Source organism: Diabrotica undecimpunctata, chromosome 3 (genome assembly GCF_040954645.1).
Source record: "Diabrotica undecimpunctata isolate CICGRU chromosome 3, icDiaUnde3, whole genome shotgun sequence".
In the NCBI taxonomy this organism is placed as follows: Eukaryota; Metazoa; Arthropoda; class Insecta; order Coleoptera; family Chrysomelidae; genus Diabrotica; species Diabrotica undecimpunctata.
In genome coordinates this window covers 103,587,397-103,608,516 of record NC_092805.1, presented here as the reverse complement: position 1 = coordinate 103,608,516, position 21,120 = coordinate 103,587,397, and the positions used below count along the sequence as shown (strand labels likewise).

At 33.7% G+C, this 21,120-nt stretch overlaps 1 protein-coding gene across 1 annotated transcript in view; it reads left to right on the top strand.

Moving 5' to 3' along the window:
- Rnb (BTB/POZ domain-containing protein Rnb) overlaps nt 1-14,857 on the top strand; it is a 39,526-nt gene extending 24,669 nt beyond the window's left edge. The window contains exons 7-8 of the mRNA XM_072526457.1: nt 3,328-3,796; nt 14,028-14,857. Coding sequence (XP_072382558.1) covers nt 3,328-3,796; nt 14,028-14,763 — 1,205 coding nt within the window. The 3' untranslated portion in view covers nt 14,764-14,857. The remainder of the gene's footprint in view (nt 1-3,327; nt 3,797-14,027) is intronic.
- The last annotated feature ends 6,263 nt before the right edge of the window (nt 14,858-21,120 follow it).

The window sequence follows — 21,120 nt, the reverse complement described above, 5'->3', positions numbered from 1 at the left end:
TCTATTTTTGTTCGTATCTTTGAGTCTTTCTACATTGTGTAATTCATGTGTAGAACCTATTTCTTTTTTTAAATGTTTAAAATTCTGGACCTTACCGTACTTTCGACCCAGTAGGGATCAGAATCCGCATTTGCTCCTCTTCTGGTGCTGACGTCTATTATATTCGATTAGTGTCTTGAGTCTACAATAACATGATCTATCATATTTACTGTAAGTCCGTCTGGTGATTTCCACATGCCTTTGTGTATATATATTTTCAAGCGAAGTTAAAATTATACAATAGATTCCAAAAAAACTACTATGAAAAAAAAGACATTTTTGGAATCAAGGATCAAAAATATTTAAAATTCGTTATTTCTTAGGCACCAAATTTTTGTTGCTTTATCATTCCTGTTCCATACCATGCAAGTTAAACGTTTACTTTGTATTCCAGTTGAATTGAAACTATCTGCTTCTATGTGCAGTTGCAGCAACTGGCGATTTAGCTGCTAATTCAACTGTTGATTCACCTATTATGTCTTTATTTTGTTGTATAAATAAATTTCGTCATAATGTCAGGACATTGAATAATTCCGCTATTAAATAGATTAACTCGGTTATTTTGACATTCAAGAAAATAAAATTTTTTTGAGAAATAAACTTCGAATCTTACCTTTTACCTGAATCTTACCTGAACACAGGCCCGTTCCTCGTGTTTTTAACTCCGTCTATCTTGCGCCACTCTCATCCAGTTTTTATTTTATCTTCTTAAATCGTCAGCCTATCGTGCAGGTGGTCGACCGACGCTTCTCTCGTCTTCCCTTGGTCTTCATTTAAATAACCTCTTTGTCCATCGCCCATCCGTCATTCCAGCTATGTGTCCTGTTATCTCCGTTTTAGTCTGGCTATCCTTTCGATAACGTCAATCACTCTGGTTCTTCTCCTGACCTCTTCGTTTTGTATTTTGTCTCGTAGTCTTATTCCTAACATGGATCGCTTCATTCTTCTCTGTAACTCTCAGTTTGGTAGCCGAGGCTTTTGTTAAAGTAAGTGTTTCCGTTCCGTATGTCAACACTGGGAGGACGCATTAATCAAATACTTTTCTCTTCAGGCATGTGGTTAGCTCACTTAAAAATTTCTCTCAGTTTTCCATACGCTTACCCCTTTCAGGACTTCCCTATTTTTTCTCCCAATGACACATAGACGATAGCTTTTAGCGTGCCTTGTGCACGGATGGCATATATATATATATATATATATATATATATATATATATATATATATATATATATATATATATATATATATATATATAGGGAAGAAGTCAGAATAAAAAAAGGAAGGACATGTTTAATAACAGTCTATTAAGTAAAGACATACATATTTTGTTATTTTAAAGGATGTTTTATATTATACCGTTTTTAAATAAAACGAGCGATTCTTAATTTATATAAATATATTTATTTATAAGTTTACAGCACGAAAATATCTTATCAACTAACTTAGCTAATATCGGAGCTACTTATATATACAAGTTATTAGTACTAGAATATTCTGAAATAGTTCTTCTCGTTCGAAAGCGCATCGAAGACGGTCGCTATTGAAGTGCCAACACTTATTCTAGATTATAGAATATTCTAGATTTATCCTTCTAAGAATTGTGTTAGATCTGAGCGTCCCGATCAGCAACTCTAGATATAGGCCCAGGTTGGCGGAATTTACAGAATTCTTCAGCTCTGCGTGAACCCCTCAAGAAGAAATAACAGTCTACTAACTTTGAAGGACACGATCTCTTCGGGTTAATGCAACACACAGTAATTCGTACGCCGGTTTTCTCGGAAGATCACTGCAAACATACTTCTGACAATCTTCCAATCTAAATTATCTAGTGCATGGCCTATCATGGTTAAGGCTAAATTCTTGATGTCATAATTGCACACGAGTTTCTTCAAATTAATTATGAGTACGCCATATATCCTCGTAGCTTGCCCTGTCTGTATACGACTTCCTGGTCACCATATACAGCAAATATCGAGAACAATCTTCTAATCTCAGTACTCTTCCAACTTTAGGCTGCTGATTTTTTAACTTGTCCAAACGACCGAACTTCTTATAAAATACGGATAAGATTCCTTTAGTCATCTCAAGATGTTGTGCAACAGAGTGGGCTAGAGAGACGTTATGCGGAACACTAAAAAGATCCTGCTGAACTTCTATGGCCGAATCTAGCACTCTTTCTCTCTGCGTAATATGACATAAATTCATTAAAGCTTGGTCGACGGTCATCTTTGATCTAAGGTTGAAGGTTGCTTCTTCTGTTTCATTTGAGCCAGCATAAAGTGCAAGAAGATTTATGTGAACTACTTTTGGTTTACCTTTTGGCAACTTCTTAATTCGGTATATTACGTCATTTATTCTCTTTTTAATTTCATACGGACCTTCCCATTGTCTTTGCAGTTTAGGAGACAAGCCTCGACGACGTTGTGGATTATAAAGCCAAACAAGATCACGTATTTTATAGCTTTCATTTTTGCATCGAGAATCATATTGAACTTTCATTCTTCTGTCACTGGCTAACTGGATGTGTTGTCGGGCAAGTTCATGAATGTTGTTTATTCTTAACTTCAGGCGGTCGACATAATCTTCGCTTGCAACATATTCTTCGGAAGGTCTGCAGCCAAACTCTAGCTCGCAAGCAAACGCTCTTCACGACCTAACATCAGGCAGGTTAGAATCTGGCCTGTAGTTTCATTTACGGACGAGCGGTAGGCCATTAAGAATAAATGAATGTGCTGGTCCCAATCTCTTTGATGTTCTGATACAACTTTGGACAAATGTTTACCCATCGTTTGGTTCATCCTCTCGACCATTCCATCTGATTGAGGATGCAGGGGTGTCGTTCTGATCTTATTGACACCAATGAATTTAAAACGTTTTGGAAAATTAATTTGATAATTTTTTTCAATTTCTAATGTGAATTTTAGTTTTTGGTGAAAGTTATTGAATTCATTTAGTAAAATATCCATTTTATCCTCTGGTGCTGCGCTCAAGCAGTCATCTATATAGCGATAGAAAAAACCTTACTTTTTTTCATATACTATAAAACAAATTTATTGTTTTATACCGAACTGCTTACAATTGTACATTACTTGTTGATGTCTCAATATCGTCTCTCGTTCTCTCCTTGGCGCGCACTCTGCTCGCTGAAGTAACGCTCTGTTGCCGGTTGTAGTAAAAAGTCTAAAATAATTGTTTGCGGCGCAAACATTGACTATTCGTTGACAACAACGTATTTGTACAATGGTCTTCTGTATATTGTTTTTACTTATTTTTTTTTATTATTTTTAGATCAATCATCGAAGGAGGAAGGTACTACAAATGTGCTAGAAAGACGGTTGATATTAGCAATAACAAAATTAATCAATTCATACGTGAAACTGAAACCTCCTGTATCTCAACTAGGATCTGAAGATCTTCTTCTAGCAATCATCAGTCTAACAGAATTTTACATTGATCAAAAAACTTACAGCCTAGATAACTTAATTGATACGGTCTTAGCAATTCTACATTCCCCTGTATATTTATTGCCGCTCATGAAAACTTCATTTATCGAAAGAATAAGCAAGCTGACCGAGTACATTCACTCAATAGATTGCGAGATCTGCTTCCGTTTTAGTTTTGTAGCAAAGGCCGTATTAGGACGATTAACCGAAATTGCAGAAAGCGCTGTTGGAAAGGGGAATCTGGCTCATGAATTACTAAGAGGAAGTGATGAATTCCGGACGCAATTGGTATTAAGCATTATATATGTTGTAGAGTAAGTATGATTGTGCTTAAGTTTTTTTCCCTTAATAATATTCGTATACCATTACTTCGCATCAATTGAAATGGAACACTAGAATAAGTATATGAAATTTGTTCCTAATTTTGCCACGTTCGTGTTTTTAGGATATATAATGAAATCTTGAAGCGCTCATAAATATGTATATTAAAGCTAAACCAATATTTTTATTATTTCAAACCAATAAGTAAGAATATAGTTAATTCGTGTAGATTTTTTTTTTCATTTTGTAAAAATGTAAAAAACAAATTAATCGTAGTAAAAACCATAGTCAAATAAAGAGAGCTACATTGGAGATTTGTGCATTCTTAGTTTTTATTTTGTTTTAGTATTAGGTTAGGTTTAATATGAGTGGGCGTTTAACCACCCTTCCACTCGGTCTAAGAGGTCTATTGTGGCTCATCCCTAGTTGAAAGTTGTCCCGTCAACCTATCCTTTTTAAAATTCTACGAAGTGGTAGGGGCTCGAGTTAATAATGCTCAAATGTATTGAGACTTATTCTAACCAACCCTGAGCGGTTGCACAGAACATGTTCCACCATATCGTCATCAGTCTGACAGAATCTGCATGTCCCTTGAGGTCACAGTGTCCTGTTAGGAGATCTACGATAATTTGCAGATCATTCCTATTCACATCTAGTAGATTTTTGGATCTCGTCTTCGAAGGTATATGTTTAAAAGCCTACGAATGTTTGAGACCCGTTTGTTCGTACCAATGCAGTGGTTACGTTTCATCCGTTCCACCCAGTCCAAATTTGTTCTTTTGGCTGTGTTTCATGCTATGCCAACGAAAGGTTGGCATTAATGGCTGGTTGGCGTAATATTACTAGTGGATATTTGACCTCATTCGCCTCTTTGACAGTTTCTCCATACAGAGCGGGCATCTAGATCTCATCTAAGTTCCGTCTTATTGTGGAACTGACTACTGCTGTTTTACTAGGATTGATAGAGATTTTTGTCCTGTCGTACCAGGAGTAAGCACCCTCCTCGTGGGCATCCTTTAGCTGTTTTAACCAAAATCTTCTCTCCTTGCAGGTCTGTTAGAATCAGCCTATTTTGCAGCATTGCTTTGATCCCGCGTACGGTTACGGATATCCCGAAGTGACTGATTTTTTTTACTTCTTTCTCCATTGCTGTTTTTGTTGATTTTCCTTCTTTGTATGCATGCTGATTGCCATTGGAGGGATGATCCCTTAATAGACTCTCCTTAAGGTACTACGAGTAGTATAGATTAGAAGGCTAAAAAATGCATATTTTCAAAAAAAAAAAATTTCTCAGCTCGTTTATTAGATACAAACATGATTTTTTTTAAATATTATTTTATCTTAGAGTTAAACAAAAAAAATTGTTTTGCTTTTAGTTGCCATGAATAACCCGTTTTCTAGAGGGTGTCTAAGTTAACATATCAGAAAAACAGTATATCCATAACTGCCCCTTTCACAAAAATCACTTGAATTATAAAAATAAAAAAATAACAAATCGTACAAGAAAGTATAGTAAAATCTCACAATAAAACGCAGCCAAACGTGTTACGAAGTGGGTGCTGTAAAATTTGTTTGGTAGGACTATTTAAGGTAGGTGTGGTACCACGTGACGTCACATATAGCTACCTGGTTTAGGGACAAGAATGCGAAATGCTAGTTAGGGTTTAGCGCGAAATGCTAGTTTTTCAAAGGTAGACTCTGCATCTTAAGATGTTATATATGGCCCGTGATAACACCATAGACATATATATTAACATAGACTGAGCAGTCTGTAGACCTAAGTGACGACACCATCTTTTTTTTTTCGTTATTCGTTGTGTCTAAATCAAGTAAGTATCGTAGCGTCTCTTAATGGGGTCGAGAGAGAGAATGAAGAGTTTGAATGCGTTAGAGAAAAACAGATCGAGAAACCTCAAGAGATCCTGTCGTCAGTATGCTCGGTCTATGTTAATATATACGTCTACGGATAACACTCGGGGTTGACGCATGATCTCTCAAATTAAGATAAATGAATCGTATAAAAGTATTCGAAATGTGGACATTGCGTAAACTATTATTATTTCATGGGTTAATCACGTGACAAACGAGGAAGAACAGTTGAAACCGAACGTGAACTGTTACGAACTACATATATAACGGTAAATATGAGATATTCAAGATTGATTTTAATGGGTAGGATAGAAAGACGAAGAATCCAATATGGCAACAGTACGACTAGATCAGAGGTTCGCAAGCTAATGCAGAGCAGTGAGAGAGGGGTTAGGCAAGGATGCGTTTTGTCACCTGACTTATTCAATATTTATGGTAAACATGCCATGAGGAAGGCTTTAGAAGGACGGGTCGGTAGAGTAACGGTGGCTGGTAGAAAAATCTCCAATTTTAGATTTGCTGATGACACTACACTTATAGCAACAAATAAACAAGAAATGCTAGGTCTCTTGCGAAGAGTTGAGTTGAACAGCATTAAAGTTGGTCTTAAAATTAATAAAGATAAGACGAAAACTAAAGATAAGATACTAGATAGTAGACAGCTTCAACTATCTGGGATCTAGTATAAGTGACGTAAAAATCAAGATGAGATTGGTGAATGCACTTGTATTTTTAATATTTCTATACGGGGCAGAAACTTGAAGCCTTCGAGATTTGGTGTTGGAGAAGAATGCTGCGCATACCTTAGCCAGCTCATCGGATAAACGTTTCCATTCTTAATGGACTACCTCTTAAGATGTGACGATAATGGACTACCTCAGCTCTGACGTCACAATGGGCGGGGCTTAGAAAAACCTTCCAAACATTTCTAATTTGTGGGTATTTGTCCCATAAGAAGTTGGAATATTGGTTTTTTTAATTGTTTGTAGAATAAATAAGGACTTTTAGTTATGAAAATTCATTCTGTGCGATTGGTATTATTTGTTGTTCGTGAATTTGTGAGGTAAGAATATCAAAGTATTAAGATATTTACTGTCAATGTTTATGTTTTAAGGTTATGTTATTGTTTGATTAAAACTTTAATTATTTATTGCTGTATTTCAAGGTATTTTGTTGTTGTTTTTATCGGGGTTGTTTCAAAATTAATCAATAAATCATTGAATTTATTTACAATGTTGAAAAATATTACAATTAATTTTTTATTCTTTTTTAGGTGCTAGTGATTTTATCCCGTAAAATATTAAATATATTTGTTTTCTCGTACTTTAAGTAGTTTAATAGTAGTTTTGTTATCATTACTGAAAAACTCAGTAATATTGGATATCTTCAATACATGTCTACTAGCCATTTTATGCCCAGATCTAAAAAATAATAAACTCAAAAACTATTACAACATACAAAAAACAGTTTTTTAAACACTCACTATGGGAATTTGATGGAAAGGTTTCCACAGAATGTTATATTACAACTAAAAGTCGTTATTCACTACTTAAACTACGAAAAAACGAATATCTTTAGTCTTGTTAACGAAAAAAGAATAAAACATTAATTTAAATATTTTTCAACTTCGTAAATAAATTCAATGATTTATTGATTTCTTTTGAAATAACCTTGATAAAAACAACAAAATACCTTGAAATACAGTAAAAAAAAAATAATTAAAGTTTTAATCAAATATAATATTTCCAACTTCTTATGGGACAAATTCACACGAATTAGAAATGTTTTCAAAGGTTTCATAAGCGCCGCCTATTGTGACGTCAGAATTAGGTAGTCCGTTTAGAGAGAATTGTTTCGGGAAACAACAATAACCAATGAGATGGTCCGACCAAATTCAGCATTCAGCTGGCCACCCATCCTGCGTAACCAGCTGAATATAGAGACCAATGGAGAAAAGTTATTTGGAGTAGTAGAGGAAATCACGTTTCTTAGTAGTCTGAGTTTAAGATCTCGTGAACCCCACTAACTCATTTGGTAACGTCAATCTACGAACGAAACGGTGAAATCAGACATTGCTGAAAATATTTAATTCTCTTCAGTGCTTTCTCATAGCAAGAGAGAGTCGAACTAGTTTTTGCATTAGTAAAATAGGTGGAATGTTTATTATTTTTCTTCTAATAGTCCTTTCTAATATTTTATATTGAATTTAGTCTGAAATTAAAATAGGCAATGTTTTTATGATTCATTTTTTTTTTCGAGTTTCTTAAGGTTTTGAAATATTTCTAGTGGAGAAATGACAAGAGAGAGAGAGAGAGAAAGAGTGAGAGAGGGGGGAGAAGTTTTGCCAATTAATCCAATTGGAGAAGTAATTGCCAATGTCTAAAACTGTTATTAACTACAATAATTATAAAATAAACAAAAGAAAACTGTAATGTCTGGCGCAAATTAATTGGACTAAATATTTAATCAACTTTACCACTGTGTGAAGTCACCTCTACGTTTTAAAATCAATTCATGAATTCTCAATCAAGCATCAATTCTTTTTCGCATAGTGTCTACTAATATTTGGCAGTAATCTAGTTAAAAGTTATTCCAAATTTCCTAAATTTTATCTTTATCTTTAATTCAGGAATTGTGCGAGTTGGTGTAGTTCGAAGTGCTTTTTTCATCTGATGCCAAAGAATCTCTATAGGGAATAGATCAGTACTACATGAAGGCCATTTTAAAACAGGAATATTAATTTCCTGCTACCGTGATATTACGGATTCCGTTGTATCACAGGTTGCGCCATCTTGTTGAAATATGAATCCCCCTGTGACAGTTTAATTTCATTGATGGAAGGCAATTCTTCTTGTAAAATACGTTCGTACTTTACAGCATTGACAGTGTCATCAATGAAAGGGACTACAACCCCAGACCATCACAGATACTGGGAAGTTAACCTATCTTTTGAAGCAATCTTTGTGATATTCTTTCCCTGGCATTCGAATAACTCTTCTTTATGTATCGCCAACACAGACCTCAAACTCACTTTCTGAGATTCATCACTTCAAATAACTAAATCTTATTGACGTGGAACAAAGTTTCATGCTCTCTTGCCAATAAAAAAGATTTCTTTTTAGGTAAAGTGATTTTCCTTTTCCTAAAGTGATATGATTAGTTTGAATATTTAAGATGATATCAAAGCTGATTGTGAAAACTTCTTGGTAGAATCCATATCCCATTTTTTCATTCCTCTAAAAGATATATATCGTTTGAAATTGGTCTACCAACCTCATGGTCCCATTTTACACTAGAATACTCCGAAGTATCCGAAGAGCACGCTTATCTCTTTCGATAATTTTTGAAGTACGACCAGTTTTAACTTTTGTTTTTACATTTCCCGTTTTTTAAATTGTGAGTCCTTTGTCATGGGGCCGCAACAATGAAATTTCGTAAAATAAGCACTTTCCGTGAACCATTTTGACAAGCAACTAATTTAAATCACTGAACTTACCTTGCAATTTATCTCCTCAACGCACACTTAATAATATAATTTAATATATATATATATATATATATATATATATATATATACAACAGATTTTATTGGATAAATAAATATTTATCACTGATTGGGTGATGATCCAATTAATTTGCGATAGACATTACTTTTTCTTTTCGTTTATTTTATAATTATTGTAGTTGATAAAAGTATTAGATATTATTGATTAATTGGCAAAACCACATAGTATCAAATAAACTCAATCCTATCCATTTAATTTATAATAGTAAAATAAATTATATTTTAGAAAAATAAAATTGTGTTGCATATTGGTTTTGCCAATCCAACAAAAACATTACATACATTTTTGAAAAGCTGTTATTGGCTTTTCAAAAATTGATAAGTTCCCCTCGTTTAGATTTGTAAGTAATTGTTAAATATAATGTCGGGGAATTGGGTCATTAGAATTGTTGCAACCGCATACAAAAATATAAAAGTTTTTATCTCACTTATTATTTTAACAAACTCTTTATTGTTGAAATAATATTGCACCAAAAACGTTGGTATAAATCTCTTAAGTGTGCAACGAGTATGGTGATGGTACGAAGAGATTGGTCTGCTTACTCAAAGACCTGGTTCAGATCAAGGTAGAATTACAACAGTTGGAGGTGACCGCTTTGTCGTTTTTAGTGCTTTGAGAAACCGAACGGTTACAGCAGTTACCTTTCGAAAATATCTGCAAGAAGTTAGAAATGTTAAAATGAATGGACAGTTATGAGGCGACTTCATGCTGCTGGTTAATCTTCCCAAACAAGAGTAACTGGACTGCCGCTTTCCCGTGAACACGCGAAAAAAAATTGAATTTTGCACTTGGCTTAGACAATCAAAGATTGGAGTCGTGTATTGTTTTACGATGAATCGAAATTCTGTCTTACGGGCTCCGACAAACGTATAAGAGTGTGTTGACATTTAGGCGAGAGATATGCTGAAGCGTGTATTGCCTAGCGACTTCCATTTGGTAGAGGGTCAGTTATAGAATGGGGAGGCATATCGTTTGACGCTCGCACGGAGTTCAGTCAAACCGTATACAATAATTTCGATTTTATGTAGTCGGGAACATATTAAAAAGATAAAACAAAAGCCTAGAAACGCCTAATTGTATCAATAAATTTTTTGATTGAAACTATGTACAAATAAATTTGAACGTAATAATTAAAAGTTTACTACGTTGCTAAATTAATGTGTAAACCTAATAAAGTGTTCTAAATGTCATCTGTTTTTAATTTGACAGTATCTTAAACGATGGTAGAATGCGTTTATTACATTTCTTCATGTTTCTATAGAAATTAATATGGATTCATTGATAATTCTTTGCCTTAGCTCTGCAATAATTGCTGGTTTAGTTTTATAAATTCTACTTTTCAAGTATCTGGATTAAAAATAATCTTGAAGATTCAAATCGGATGAACGAGAAGGCTATTCAATACTATCTAATAGTATTTTAGATTTTTAGAATTTTCAGGGCAAGTACAATTTCATTTCTAATTAGCATTTCATAATTATCGTTCCCACTGTGTGGGATTTACATTCCCATACAGTGTAAATATTGCTTTGTCGAAAAAAAAAATATCTTGTTAATGAAGTGATTGTCAGTTACAATTTTATTCATCATTTTGGACCATATACTTAAGAGGGTATATATACTCTGCATATAACGGATTTTACAGATACCGCCGTCCCAGTTTCCATTTTTTTCTATTTAAGGTACCATCCTCTACCAAGTTTCTTACCCCATAGCTTCATTAACTTCATCTCTCCAATTTCGGCACGGTTGACCTCTTTTTCTTCGTTCTGCATATATCCATTCCAATATTTTCTGGGATCATCTGTCCTCTGGCATTCTCTCAAGATGGTCAAACTAAGTTCATTGTCTTCTTTCAATTTCTTCTTGTATATTTCTGTCCATATACATTTAATTTCTTTCAAATTCTCTCTAATTTTGATCTACGACAACTCCCTCTAAAAATCCATTTTGTTTACTTAGAGCTTGTTTCTGTTAACCATTGTTACATCGCAAACTTCTGAGCCGTAGAGGATAAAACTTTCAAGAAGCTGTTATAAATGTGTTTTTCTGTGTCTTTTATTGGTCTGTAGAAAAGAGAATTTAGTGTTCGGATAGTCTCTCTGCCTTTGTTAATTCTACTTTGTACTTCGTCCTCTCTATTTCCTTTTTTATTAAAGGCTACTCCTAGATATTTACTTTACATTTTTTATGCTTTCTGTATCAAAAATTAGATCTTCTATTTCACTGTTTCCGACCACCAGATACTCACACCTAGATATGTTCCTGTTAAGGCCTGCGGCCTCGCATTGTTCTTTTAGTTTTCTTATTATATAATTTATCCGTCGCCCCGTTTAGTCATCCGCAAAACAGTGAAAAGCGTTTCTGTTTAATCCTTAGTAAATTTTCTCGTGTTTATGTCAATTTAGTAAACAATTAGGATTTTTTGAAGCGAAGCTTCTATCCAATTCGTTCATAGTCATCATATATTTACTCTAAGCAGGTTTAAATTAAAAACGGCGTGAAAAATAAATACAAAAATAAAAATAAAATAAAAATAAAAAACAAGATACAGATATTAAATGAGAAGTAAAAAAACTAAAAGAATATCGGTCATTAAAAGATTCGATTCGTAACGATTGTCAACATTTAATAAAAAAGTCATAAATGTTAACCTATTAATAACAATATTGAATCATCTGATTAAATTTTTATAATTCTCATTTTAAAATAATTTCATATGAATACAATTAGTTCTAAATATATTATTTAGTTTATATAATAATTAAATTCACTGTAAAATGATATTTATTTATATTTTATTATTAATATTTGGTCTGAATTTATTACTTAAATTTTAAAAATACAGAAAACATAGTATGAAGCTAAGCGCTAGTTTACAGTACCGAATACTGTTTCACTTTTTTTGTAATGCTCTTTGTAACATAGAAGTCAATCAGGTCAGGGGTTGTGTTCCCATCAATATACGTATGTCAAGAATAAAATATGTTCCACTACGGAGTAGATAAGAATTTCTTTACATGATGCTTCCCAATTCGCTTTATATTGAAATAATGTAAAAAGAGTAATATTCAAGCAATTGTAAGCTGTTATATTTATAAGGTCTAGTTAATATAAAATGTTTTTTTTTTCGGGTTCCATCAGAACACACACACAACGCAAAAGTCTAGGGATATTTTTATAAATAGACGTATTTTGTTTATCTGTAATCAATTTAAAAAAGTAATACAAAATTTGTAGTTTAAATTGTTGTTTAGTATGTCAAATACCATAAATTGCAAAAAAAAACAGAAAATTGGAGCAAAAAAAAATATATTGCGAAAATAAAATGTCAAAAATACGAAATATAAACTTAAAATAAAGTATGGCCACCACGTTGGTTTCTCACAGCTCTACATCTACTGTTCATGCTCCGAATCACATTGTTAATGTCTGCTTGAGGTAGTTGTGTCCATTGTTCTCTGAGAATCTCTTTTAATTGAAACTCATTGTAGATATTCCCCATATGTGGAGTAATTCTTCGTTGGAGCATGCCCATACATGCTCAATGGGATTCAAGTCCGGTGATTGTGCTGGCCACGGCAATACATCATTACCTTCGTTATCCAACTAGTTTGTTACAATATGCGCAACATGTGGTCGAGCGTTATCATGCATAAAGTAAAAATTTTCTCCAATAGCAGCAGCAAACGGGCGCACAACAGGTTCAAGAGTAGTGTCCAAATATTGCTGACTTGTGAAAAAGCCACGTGGGAAAATGAGGTCAGTTCTTCCGTCAATCACGATTCTCCCCCATACCATTAATGTACCACCTCTGTATGCATACATTTCTTGAAGATGTCGTAATCGTTCTCCATTTCCGGGTCGTCTCCAAACTCTTGTCCGACGAGAATCTGGATGAAATCCATATCTAGACTCGTCACTAAACAAAACTGTGGCCCAGTCATTGTCAGTCCAATTCTGAAACTCTTGACACCAGGTTAATCTTGCAACGTTATTGCCTCTAGATAGAGGTGGAGATCTCAGTGGTCGCCGACTACGAAGATTGGCTTCATGGAGACGATTCCTCACAGTACTGCTGCTAATTGTTACATTCTGTGCAAGCTGTAATTCATTAACCAGCTCGGGTGCTCTGATTGTTGGCTGCCTTCAGGCATTTAAAATTAAATATCGGTCTTGAGCGACCACGTCCTGGATGTTGCTCGTCTGGACTCCCAGTGTCTCTAAACCGACGCCACAAACGACTTACGATGCTTTGGGAGACACCCAGCTGGTCAGCAACTTGAGTTTGTCGCAGACCAGCTTAAAGGAGACCCACAGCTCTATTCATCTCGTCCAACGTTAAATGTTGTCGTTGCATGGTAAAAAGACAATATCTTTAACTCACCTATTAAGCAAGAATGGTATAAAGAAAGTGACTAAAATTAAAAATAAACAAAACATAAAAATGTCGATTTTTTGTCCCTTATAAAAACATTCTAAAACACGTATTGCTATCAGTTTTACAATTTTTTTGGTAAGAAGTGAGTGGTTGTATTAACAATTATAGTACAAGCAAATTTATATGGTCATGAAATTTCTGTCATTGGTATTGTCAAATTATTAAAATATCCTTAGACTTTTGCGTTGTGTGTATATTCCAAGAATTTTCCGTAACTCAATTTAAATTTTGCAGAATCTGACAAGAATATTGTTTACACATAATGCTATGTAATGAATTGTCGAGTACAATGTCTACTATGTATCACAATTTGAAATTACAGTTCATATTCTTTTTTTTTTCTTTCAGAAACAAGCCAATCCTTTTTAAGCTACTCCTCAATTGTGGAGGACTAAATACCATCATGAGTGTTCTGCGAGGAGATTCGATTTTCAAGAACCAATCCATAAAAGGCATTTCTATTCTGGCTTGCAAACGATTAAAGATAAAAAATCCCAAGTCGATGGATATTAAATTAGGATTCGATGTAAAAGATTCGATAAAACCGTCTGAAAACCCAGTCAATATTGTAACTTTCAAATTAGATGATGGAATTTGTATCAAAGCTGATAGAGATTATTTGACGAATAAATCAGATTACTTTAATAGGCTGCTTACAGGTCACTTCAAAGAAAGCAGCGAGGATGAAATATACCTACATAACGTAAAATCGCAAACTTTGAACTGTTTGCTACAAATATTCACTCATAAAGATAGATGGTACAAAGCTGATATTGACACTTTACTGGACGTCATTGCATTAAGTGATGAATATGTAATGAATGACTTAAATTGTTTTGTTACCAACTTCGTAGAAAAACACAGAATGAATTATATTACAGTACCGAGAATTTACAGGTGGTCCTTAGAATCCGGTTTAAACTTTCTCAGAGTAGAATCGATAGCTTATGCACTTGTAGTTCAAATTCCTGATGTTAATAGGTTTAAGATGTTCGATGCCCTATTCGCTCTTGGGTATTCAGATGAACTAGTAGATGACATTGAAAAGCTCCTTCTTAGATACTTGAATTCGTTTCAAAAATAATTTTGTGATATTACTTGTAAGAATGATATATGGACTGAAAATAATATATTTATATGTATAACTATGAATGTATAATTAAATAATCTGAAATAGGTTTAGCCTCCTTTTCTTTAATTGTAGTTTAGTACCCGATTTTTTTTTATTTTTACTTCTGAAAGAAAAACAAACATACATAGTTTTTAAGTAAAATAAATATTTTTTGTGTCTGGAGTAATTTCTTCCTGAAGTTTGCCTCAAAAATATATCAAATTTTTTTTCAGTTTTGTATCTTCAGAATAAAACTTCTAATTTATATTTCTGGAATATTTACATTTATGATTCCTATAGGTAACATACCCTTAATTAGTTAATCTATGGATCCCGGTGTAAACTCCTTCGCAACTCCTTGTTTCTCCATTATTGTAACTGTTTCTTCTGTTTTTCGATTCGAACTCGAAATTAATTTCGTCAAATATGTAATAATATTCACATATACTTTTCAAAATAATCTGATTCATCATTTTTTCGCCTGTGTGCGTACTTAACATCTTTTTTTCTCTTACATATAAATACAATAATTGTAGGGAATCGTTCTTCATTGTGACAAACTTCTTTTTCAATAATTTTTGGATTTACTTCATTAAAAAAAAATCATAATTCCAAATTTGTTTCGCAATTTTAATCCATCCTGTAGTTACTGTATTGTGCTGGAGCCGCAGGATTCGTAGCGGGTTGGAATTCAAGTACCACCCTAGCTGATCTCCTTAGCAGCCTCCTGCTTGACGTAGGTTCCAACCCTTAAGGTCAAACCATATCCAGTCTGCCTACATTCCTGGGAAAAAAATCTACTTCAGGCACTGGATTCGTATTCGCATGCGTTGCAAAATATGCTTCCGCTATGCCTTTATTTCTGTGGCATCTCACCTGTGTCCATTGATTATTCTTTCTTCTTCTTTATGATTGCCATTCTCCTCTGTTTCTATGAAATCTATTACGATATATACTCGTATCATGCTTTTCATATTCACTTATATTTCTATAATTTTTATTCTTTTCTTCCTTCGAAATTATTTTTATAATATCCATATATTACATTCTTACCTTATTTCCTTATATCAAAATCGATCTTCTATTTCCTTGTTGATTCGCTGATGTATCGAGCTGGGAACTACTACTCTCGTATTAACTGCTTGAAACGAGCGCAAAACTCTATCCCTGATTCTGCCAAAATATTTGTTACATCTCTCTTTGTTTGTCCATTCATGTCTCCCAACTTTTCCTTATTAAATTGATGAATTTATTGTATAATTCGACTAATTGTGTCGTTATATCTTCTTTAACTTCTTTAGCTTTAGGTACGTGTTTAGTCACGACCCCTTTGCTTTGCTTCAATACTTCTTGTGTAATTTCATCAATTATTTTGACGAAATCTTCCCAACAAACCTTGTTGCTACCAATTTATTCATGAGAATTTTCATTTGCGTTATTCTTGTACTACTATTTATTATATAAATATAATAAAACCTAATGGTACAATGGACCATGAATTCATTGTACCATGATAAAACAATTGTACTTGTTAAACATTGTCAATAAGAGACTAATAGTAATAAAATAGTCAAAGATAATGATAATAATAAAATAGATAAATAATAATAAATAAATAGATTAAAACCATGTCAATAACATGAATATCTTGAGGTAATATATAAAAATAGAGGTCATATACTCTTATTAAAAATTAGTGACCTAATCGTATTAAAAAAAATATGTATTATATTATTCATTCATAAAAGTGTGCAATAAATCGTGCAAGGAAGTATCATAAAAACAGATAATACAGACTTACCACTTTAAACGTCTAGATTTGCCGTTGATCTTGCTACTATGCCTCGATGGATGCCCCTTTTCAAATTCCTCCTGTGCGCCTTCCATACTGACCATACCAACTTCAATATTAGAACTGCCGTGATTATATATAGCAGTACTTTCAGCTCCATATCTGGTTTGACATCTTTGTTCTTTATTCCTTATTCTTACTATGTTCTTTATTCTGCTCCATTTCCGTCTGGTCTAGGATCGCCATATAATATTGTTGTATATTCTTATAATGTTGATTAGATTGCTTCCATCAAGAGTTCCATATAGTGGAACTCTAGGGGTAGTTTACCCCCTGCATGAGGTTGATTAACTCGAACTCACTGGATACTCATAATTACTTTATTGGTTCTCTAAGTACGATAAGAGGGAGTACCCAGTTTCATTTTAACATGACAATCTTTTGGATTATATCTGAACTTTTGGATTACATCGTCTTCTTATTTCTTCATTGAACTTGCGATACATGAGGTTCGTTTCATAGCTCTCTGAGTTAATTGGAGTTTGTTCACTAACACTAGCGGTAGAGAGAATAATCTGGGCACCCCTTTCTCTATTGCCTCCTTATTTTGACCTCAAGATCTCTATACTTGGCGATTTTCTCATTTTAATAAAACGCAGATTATTATTGTTAGGTATGACCACATTGATAGCATTGTTTCTATGCTTTATTCGTTCACTAGTATCAGATCTGGCCTATTGTATGCAACTGGCTGGTCTGTGAACACAAAAAGATTTAAGCCATACGTCTCGCAGTCCCTTTAAGAGGAAAATTCATTCATTCCAGATATCTAGAGAATTCTTTTCATGTTCAAGCCTTTTGTGACCTGCTACGCTGAAGTATTGCCAAAATTTTCGTACACATCAGGACGTGATCGTAGTATCTCCTTTTGTATGCTTTTATAGGTATTCACTGAGACCAAGGTAAGAGGTCCATCCATTTCGTCATGATAGTCTGCTGTATTTTTCTTTGCTAAAAAGTTAGTTCGGCTCCATTAATAAAACCATCTTTACTTCCTGCATGCAGTAAAATGAAGCGTGGGCCACGTGCAGTAGGGGATTTCAACCCTGTAGTGAGTCCACGAACAAATGCACCCCTGTGTGATGATACGGAAGTGTCCTTCCATTCATAATTGACACTGACCAATATTTACCCATGATCGTCCAAATATACATTGTCGTAGTTTTGTTCCCGAAATGTACGAATTTCTCGAAAATATCGATGGCGCCAATAAATTATTTCGGGTTTTTCTATCAACATTGACTTTCTGTCCCGTTTTGTGTACACAAATTCACAATGCAGTGTAGTTCTAGAAAAATTAGGTAGATGTTCATTTTTATTTACTACTGCTAATAGAGAATGTAATGTTTGGGGTGTATTCTTACGAAAAAAATCATGCACTATTCGACGAATGCTACTCTTTGTTCCTTCATCATAAGTTTTATTACGCGATAATAAAGTTAACTTGTTCTTGGATCGTCTCTTTGCTGGTTGTAATCCAAGTGCCGAGGAATTTTCTTTTCTTACAAAGTAAACTGTTTTTTCGGAAATACCGGTTTCTAATGTCACTGTTTGTATTATTTTTTGGAAGTGAATCGTATCCTTGATTTACACGATAATTCGCCATGTTGACTAAGATTTGTTTCTCCCCTAATGACAATGCCTTTCCCTGGGGACGTTTCAGAGTACTGTTCTCCATTAATAAATTCAATCGTTATAACACAAAAAATCCTAATAATAACTATAGTCGATATGAACTTCAACGAATCAAATGAACTAACTAAAATTAATTTCAAGTTTAGAATTTATACTAAATTTTAATGATGGTGTAAACGTGCTGTAAACACATTAAAATTACATTAATTTCAGGTTGGAAATCAGTCGTTAAAAATAACAAAAAACTACAATTAGAATCCAAATTTTCCAAATAAGCAATGAGTTACTCAATACAATGTAATAATTATTAGCTTGTTTGATATTCTTTGTTATAATTTAATTTAGGTGAACTGACCATCGATAATTATAATTTATCTATTCTCAACTGTAGGACAATATAAAACTTTACTTAAACTTCTATTCTAGACTGAAAATCTATTTCATATTTTTCTTGACATTACTTCAGAACTGTCTATACTGTCAATACATAAAGTAACAGAATGACGGTATTAGATTTTTGTTTTGATACAGTGCAGCGACAACCGCACAACCTGTGAATTCCATACACGCAACCTAACCCAACGACGCTTTTATATTATGCGATGAGGGTTGCACACTATAGAACCCTTAGATAAGGAAAGAGAGAGGACAGGTAACACTCATTTAATAAACCTTCGAAAAGTGAGGCCAGCTTCAGTTTCGATGTAACTGCCATGTTTTGGTGTCTGTACGTTGCCCATTACTACCTCTCGCAGGGTTACCAGGTCTACTGATTTACCGATTTACTGAAACACTATATCGATCTACTAAAAAATATGTAATGATAAAATCATGTTCAAAAAGTGATCATTATGTCAGTGTTCAATTATAAATTTTGAAAAAAAATTATTTATTGATATATATCAATTATTTTCAATCTACTGAAGAAATAAAATATGACCTAGCAACCTTTCTGGTGCCGGTTTAGGCTTCAGTCAATTCCACACGATTACGCGTCCCCTCTCTTTCCTTGTCTAAGATAGAAACTATTAAGTGGCGCATTCTCTCTTGAAAAACGAACATTTCACATAAATTTGGGTTTCGTAGGTACAGTTGTATAGTCAAGGTGGTTTAGGTGGCAACATTTTGAAAATGTACCAGAAATGGTAAATTGTATTTTTGTACAAATATTTAATAATCAAATTGGTACAATTGTACCAGCAACACTGGAATCGGCTAAAATCCTTTGTTTTTTGTGTTTAAGTGGCTATAGGAGCTAGGAGCTGTCTGTTTGGGAGGGAACATAGTTTGTTCTGTTGCGGGATTTTCCACAGATAAATAGTTTTGATCGCTTACAGATGATACGGAAGAGCGTGGCCTTTTTTTGTGAAAGTGGTAATGTAAAACATAGTTTATGTGATTCGTCAGATAGTTTCGTTTTCGCAATTTTCTAAGGAGAAACAGAGATAGAGTAAATTGGTTTGAAAGGGACATGGTTCAATATGTGGGGGAAGTTGTATGCTCTGTTGCTGTGGCGTTGATTAGGCAGAGGGAGTTATATCGTGAGAAAGTTTAGAATTTTGAGCTGACAGAAGATGAATTACAATTGGTGCAATTAGAAGCAACAGGTCCTGACTGTTTGCACATGTAATATGACATCTTGTGCGTAGACAGGAAAAATTATATTATCATTATCTTCAAAAAGAATTAACAAAATTATCAGGAGAAAAGGTATATACCAAGCTGAGGCTATGGGAGTATTTATCAGCTGAAATTGTTTGCTTTCCTTAAGGTTACGGAAGAGGTTATTTAACGATTAATTCTCTTAACTATATTTTCTGCCAGTTAAGATTAATATTATTTTTAAAATTTAAAAAAGAAATTCCCAGTGGTTGGCTGTATACCATAGTTTATTCGATCCTATCAGGTCATTATCAGTGAAAAACGTCTATAAAGTAGTATTAGAGTAACGAACATTAGAATTCCTAAGACACTAGGTCCATGATAAAAGATTAAATTTTTTAAGGGAACATACAATTTCCCAGCTCAAAAAAGGGTCCCAGCTAGTGACTTAAAAAATTATAATGTTCGTTACTCTAATTATGTAATTTAAGGTCCATCTGACCTCATTATGTGGCTAGTTCCAACTACGTTAAAGACGTTTTTCACTGATGATAATCTGATAGGATCGAAAACATTCTGAAAATTTATAAATCCATTTTGGATAATTTTAAAAATTTTATACTATTTTACAAAAGGAAGTTTTTTTTAATATTCTTTTCGTTGGGGATGCAAGTGTGCGGATACTTAACAGAAGAGGTTCGATTTGAATAGTTGGGTGGGACTTCAGAAGTTGATCAACGAAATTTGGGTTCGCTAGATATACGCAAATTCCATCATTGAAAATTCTGGATAAAAAAGGAATATTTTTTGATCCTATGCACTAGTCACGTAGTATAGAAGTTTAAGGTTTTGACTGTTTGGAGAACAGAACTAACCTGTTCTTTTTTCGGTGCTGATCTTGCAGCGGCTACGTATGACACGAATGCAGTTGCTGGATTGTAGCTGTTTATAGCCTTTGAAGGGCCATGGGTAAGGTAGAAACTGTAGAAGTATTGTGTGTATTTGTATTGCTCATAAGCAATAACTTCGTATTATGATTTCTTCTTTAACTAGCTTCGCTATCCAGTATTATATTTTAAAGCCATTGGGTTGGACGGATAAATAAACCAGCAGCCTGGGAAACCAGTATCTGGTACGTACTTTAAATAAATTAAATATAAACTACAATGATTTAATAATGTAGTAAAAGCGATTTTAATTATACTTGGCACGTCTTAATCGTATGAGTGCTAGAACGGTAA